Here is a 6,227-nt window from a genome sequence, read left to right on the forward strand (position 1 = left end):
CCTTTAAGCATGACCTCAGCGGCGTTCTGTAGAGCTGGGGTTGGGCCAATCAGAGGCGACGCAGGGGCGGGTTGGAATCCGCTGGCGCTGAGCCCGGGGGCGGGGAAGTGCGCACGCGCGGCTGACTGACCCGCCAGAGCAGGCTGTGAGCCTGCGTGGCGGTTCGTGTTGGGTGTCAGTGCCGCCTGCTGGGAAGCGCGGCCCCCGGGGGGGAGGGGTGCACGGAGGCCTTGCTTCTGGCTCTGTTGCAGCACGCGCCCCTGGGACCCGTGTTCCTTTCGGTGCAGCTTACGGCTGCCTGTGTGCGCACATGTATGTGTGTATGGACGTGTACGCACAGGCATGTGCATGTATACACGTGCCTGTGCCGGCACGTGTGTGCGTAGGCGTATGTGCACATATTCATAGATGTTCATCTACATGTGCACCACCCCGCTGCTTGAGTTAGCCCGGAAGGTGCAGCCCTCCCCTGCCTTCTCAAGAAAACAGCTCCCCCTCCTCTCAGACTTGTGCCATGCGCCAGCTGGCCTGCAGCCGTTCCCACTGCCCTCCCTACCCAGTCTCTGAGCAGCCATTCCCAGCCTGGTGAGGCATGGGGCCCCGGGATTCTTTTAGGGGCACCCTGGCTGCTGTGCAGTGCTGGCACCGTGAGGCAGGGAGACACCTGACATGCGCTAGCAGAGCCATGCCCTACAGACAGGAAATGGGTCTGTGGTGTCCCCACCCTAGTGTCTCTGCCAGGCTGCGGCCTGTCCCAGTAATTCACCACAGAAGGCTAAGAGCTGGCCTCCTCCCAGGGCCTGGGGGGCGGAGGGGCTGATCTCCAGGACGTGAATTCTTGCCAACCTGGCCCGCGTTGCATTACTTGATACCTGCAGAAACATTGTTTGTTTTATACTAATGTTCCCCCTCCCCCAATAAAGATCCTGACATGGTCTGAGCAGGTTGAGTACTGCCCACCTGAGAGATTGCCAGCTGAACAGAGGATGCTACAGCAGTCGCATCGGTGGTGGAAAGAGGTAAAGGAAGCATGCAACATGAGTGCGTTTGAAGGTGGAGACGGGGGCAAAGGACAAGCATCACCGTGCGGGAAGTCCAGGTCGAAGTTCCTTTTCTTGCAAAGCAGTAGCAACCACCTGTCTAGAGAAGGGAAGTCGATGCTTTAACATTGTGTATAAGGTCAGGCCTGTCCAGCCTTGGGGTGACTCCAAGCTGCACATGGCATAGGCCCTGCATGGGCAAGCACACTCCGTTACTGCTACTGATCCCTCCTCTCCTCCCTTCCCTCCACCATGCTAGACAAGCCCCTAACACTGCCACCCTGTGGGGGCTTCACCCCCCTACTGCCTTATCACACAAGTGAGACCCAGGCTTATGGCCTGAGGAACACCCTTGTAGGGTTACTGTATTTCCAGGTCCAAAAAAGTAGGTCCTCTGTTTGTTAACTTCTAATCCGTAAATCATAGAAACAAAGAGAGCCTGTTTGTTAGTATGAGAATGCACAGGGTGTCACTGCACACTGTGCTAGGAACAGAGTGTACAGTAGCAGTAGATATAAGCAGCAAATCCACATGGCTAATCAGTGTCATAATCCATTTTTTCACTAAAGTGTTTCACAGTGTACTACAGAGATGGGATCTGCATATGCACAAGAAGCTTATCTAGCCATTCACCTTCAAACCTCTCTGCCTGTCAGTCACCTTATTTCAGTTGTGCTATCAGTATGAGACACATTGCTAATAAAATGGTTTTGTAGGGACCCAAACCTCAAAGCCTCCAAGTGCTCCTGGCTCTGGGAAATAGTATTAATACAGTGTACACAAAATCGGAGCACATACTATCATTCTACTCTTTTTGAATGACTAGTACTGATTAACTTGGAAAGAGAAACCACAGTCTGAATCCTATATAATCCTCAAGTCCAGTGCTTCATCACTGCTGAGGTAAGTGGAAAGGGGACAGAGATAGTATTAGATACATCTTTACTGGGCTTCCCTTTCGCACCTTACCTAAACACTAGTATCCTGCCCCCCACCCCTTACTAGTGCCCCTCACTCCTGACCCACAGCCCCCTGGTTCTGCCAGTGCCCTACACACCCAACCCAGAGTCACCTGTCCTGTCCCCTATGCCCCTCAGTCTTGATCTGCAGCCCCCTGCCCCCCTCCCAGCCCTGTCAGTGCCCCTCACTCCCAACCTGCAGCCCCTGCCCCACCCCCCCAGCACTGCTGGTGTCCCTCTCTGGACCTATAGCCTCTGCCTGCCAACCCTGCTGGTGCCCCTCACTTGCAACCCGCAGCCCCCTGGCGCTGCCAGTGCCCTGCACGAGGCAGCCCCTGCAACTCAGAGCCTCTGCCCCCACAGCCCTGCTGGTGCCCTTCACTTCTGACCTGTAGACTCCTGCCCACCCCAGCCCTGCTTCAAGAAGCAGCTCCCATATTGCAAGTGAGCCCACTCTCTCTCCCTCTGCATTTATCTGGCTTGCTGGAGCCTGCACAGGGAGCACATGACCCCCGATAGCCAGTCACCTTGCCCGCTGCTCCCAGCTCAGAGCAGCCAGCCCTGGAGAGCAGAAAACCTGGATAGTTGCTGTTATTTTAAAAACCTGTTTGGACACAGCACAGGAGACCAAAAAAAGAAGACGTGTCCAGGAACTCTCAGACAGATGAGAACCTTACGCGGGCAGCAAATTCACCAGGCCTCCTACCATACTGCGCCATGCTGCTGCCGTAGCAGCCAGAAACTGGGAGCAGCAGTTGTCGGGGGGAACCCAGGGGCAGTATATTAGCCCGTCGAGGGCTAGATGTAGGCTTTATGGAGCTTTGCTTTTCATTAAAAGCACTGAAAAAATTAGCGTGTTAAATACATCTTTGGGTATAAACCCTTGAAAAACCAATAGGTATTATATTACAATACCCCCTCTACACATGCAGGTAAAGGCATGATGGGATCAGATGTGCAATCTACAGTCACAACTTCTGCCATGCTACACATCAATGGCAGGAGGCACAACTGTCAGGTTGCGCATCAGATCCCAATTGTGCCTCATCTCAGGCTCCCCCTGCACCAGCAAGAAGCTCCTGTGGCTGGGAACCCCTTAGCTGAGGGTCTCCCACCTGCAGGCATGCTTGATGCAGCCCTGGGCTGAAAGACACAGCTGCCATCGAGCCTTGGGGGTTTCATGCAACCCTGGGACTGGGAGATTGTGCTGGCCAAACCCTGCTGGGTTCTGACACTGGGAGGCACACTGCAGGAACCCCATGTCTGCAGCTACGGGACTTTTGAGTCCCAGCAGCTGTGAGGTGCTGCCAGGACCCAAAGGTGGTAGCTGCTCGGGTTGAGTCCCCTCAGCCGTGGGACTTCCAGCCTTGGCTTGGCATGGTGCACCCATGTGGCTGGGAGACCAGTTAGCTGACAGGACTCTCAGCTGCAAGGGGGACCCTGCTCCACATGCAAATTAAAGCTCAATAGCAACCAGCTATAAAGTTAGTACACATTTTTGAGGTCTAACTTTATAGCTGGTTGAAACTTTTTCTGGTGTGATAGCTACTCTGCACGTGTAGCTGGTTTCAAGGTAATTCTGCAGTTAACCGGTTAATTAAACAAATACCTGTAACATGTAGAGGGGGCCTAGCAGTTATCTACTTAACAAAGTTACACTTGTTTTATTCCAACATTCTCCTAAAAAGATCCTGACCTCAGTTATGGTAAAGGAGTGGAAGAAATGCAAGAACGGTAATAAAGAGAAGTATTGCTACAATCTGAAGCATTTCAAGAATCTTTACTTAGTACTGAACTATCAGTGTTGCCTTCTTAATTATGTACTCTGCTAAGTCAAGCCACACAATTTAGTTCCCACTGATTTTAAGTGATTAAGGCATTTAAGAACACTTCTTAAAGCAGATGGAAGATCAACTAAGAGAAGATGCATTGACTTTAAGAGAAAAACAAAACAAAAACACACACACAAATGCATGTAGTTTTAGTTATTAAAAAAAAAAAAAAAGCAAAACAGTTTTGAATGAGAGATAAAGGAATCCATCATTTGTCAATCAACTGTAGCCTTTGTTTTTTTAGTGCAGGGGATACTAAAAAAATCTCTGCTGGATATCTATCGATTTCTAAAAAGTCAGGGTAGGGCTACATGCCATTGACTGCAAATGTGCTATGGAATATTTTTCTTCTGGTATACTCTCCATCATTTAAAAATATCTAGATGATTCCAGTTTCTCATGTAGAAAAGAAAAATCTTTTGCATTTTATACCAATGTATCAGTGAGACCTCACATGTAAGTCACCAGAACAGTGAAAGAAAAATCCTGCTGCCAAAATTTAACATCCTTAAGGCCATAACAAAATATGCATGCAAACAGATCACTTGCATTGCTTTGGACTTTTCATTTAGATGTTCATAAAACTTCCTGCAGAATTATTAGGTATAATGTAATACCAACATGCTGAGCACATCTCTTCTGCATTTTAGCTATGTAGTCAAGCGCATCATCCCATAGTTGGAATTTTCAGTAGTTGGAGACAACTTGGTTATAACTGTCAGTATACCTCCTTTTGGTTTTCAAAGGAAGTAGTAGTAGGACTGTGGCTTCAGAAGCTTTCAACTCTTGGAGAGAGGAAAGAGACAGCACAAATTCTTTATTTCAGAATAGCATTTAATGTAATTGTAGGAGAGCTGAGTCACATTATAAGTCCCATTCATTACAGGTCGGTATTTGATGGCAATATTGTACATCTTTGTTAGTCATTAGTATAAATTCAATTATTTGGTTTTGTAGAGATATATAGATAATGTGAGGCAAACTACGTATTTGCTCCCAGTGAATTTCATCATCTATAAAACATCTGCACTAGACAAGTCACAGTTTGAGAACAGATAGTGTGCCAGGAAAATAATTTCCTATAGACTGAGAGTGGTGCAATATTGCCTGAATATATTTTCATTCTACTGAGCATGCATATTCTGCAAATACCAGAAATAAGATTTTAATTTTTTTTTTAAAAATGCACCATACTAAAGCCCTCGCAGTCACTTTAAGGCAAGATACTGATATTTCTACAGAACCTTATTTTTTTAAAATAGAGAAATTAACCTTTTATCAAAAGATCGCACATGCTTCTAGATACAGGAAACTTTAGATCATAAAAAGGCAGTAATAAAAAAATTCAGTGCAAAGTCCTAAATTAGATTATTTAATAGACAAAAGGAGGAGGTCACTGTTTGTAGAGCAAGCTGTTCTCAAATATCAAAACAAGGTCTGTAGAGAAAATTCTATTTCTGGCCGCAGGTTACATGTGTTGCATACAACAGAATCCTTTTATTTGCATTAAACAAGGTATACAAAGCTGCTAGAGTGTGTTCATTGCAACACAGATTAAGATACTGGCAAATTTAATCCAGATTGCACTATGCTCCTTTTTCCAGTTTATTTTGAATTCACTCCTTTGTGGATGTAATCTGTTAAAAAGTCAAGTCTTCATTGCTAATTTTTTTTTCCTAATCCATCCAAAATAGTGCAGAGAGGTGCAAACTTGGTGCTGTTTCACAATGTTTTTTTCTGGCAAGGATTCAAGACAATTTCATAGGCCAAAAGCCCCACCAGACATGATCCTAAAAAGCGTTGGCCAAAGTATATTTGCAAAAGGGAAAGGAAAGGCACAGAAATGAGTTGCATTATGAAGAACATTGCTAAACAGAAGTTCAGGACAAGTGCTAGCAATCATACAGTACTACGCATCTTCTAACCAAAGTCCACATGACTGTTAGAGTTGCAAATACATTTTTTTAAAAACATTACGTAATGTAATGCTTTTTAATGTTATGTTTTGTGCTGTAAGACACTGTGCTGTAACAGACTGCAAAAAGGCAGTACGTATTGCTTTCATTTTATTTAACAAATGGAACATTTTACAAAAACAGTAGTCTATTTTTTGTGTCTAAGTAACTCGTGGTTCTGATGATGGAATGGAGTTAAGTCTCAAAAACATCAAGTGAGCAGGAAATACAATCTAGTTAGTTATAACATACATTTAGTACTATTTACATGCTATATAGTAAATAAAAAATTGTCAACTATAGCAAATCAAATTCAGATTTTGGATAGTGTTAGCTAAGCTCCCATTAAATAACCCAATTTTAACAATCAGAAGTGTCACTGGCTTTTTACTGTAAATCATTTTTATGAAACTGGACTGTGAATATTTTAGGCACCAAGAG

At 45.7% G+C, this 6,227-nt stretch overlaps 1 protein-coding gene across 1 annotated transcript in view; it reads right to left on the bottom strand.

The window, feature by feature from the left end:
* RPS13 (ribosomal protein S13) overlaps positions 1-2,718 on the bottom strand; it is a 6,953-nt gene extending 4,235 nt beyond the window's left edge. Inside the window, exon 1 of the mRNA XM_019519977.1 lies at positions 2,677-2,718. Within this exon, the coding sequence (XP_019375522.1) occupies positions 2,677-2,718 (42 nt within the window). The remainder of the gene's footprint in view (positions 1-2,676) is intronic.
* Between the last annotated feature and the right edge of the window lie 3,509 nt (positions 2,719-6,227).

Source organism: Gavialis gangeticus, unplaced genomic scaffold (genome assembly GCF_001723915.1).
Source record: "Gavialis gangeticus isolate Ggan-Ray unplaced genomic scaffold, GavGan_comp1, whole genome shotgun sequence".
NCBI classification, from domain to species: Eukaryota; Metazoa; Chordata; order Crocodylia; family Gavialidae; genus Gavialis; species Gavialis gangeticus.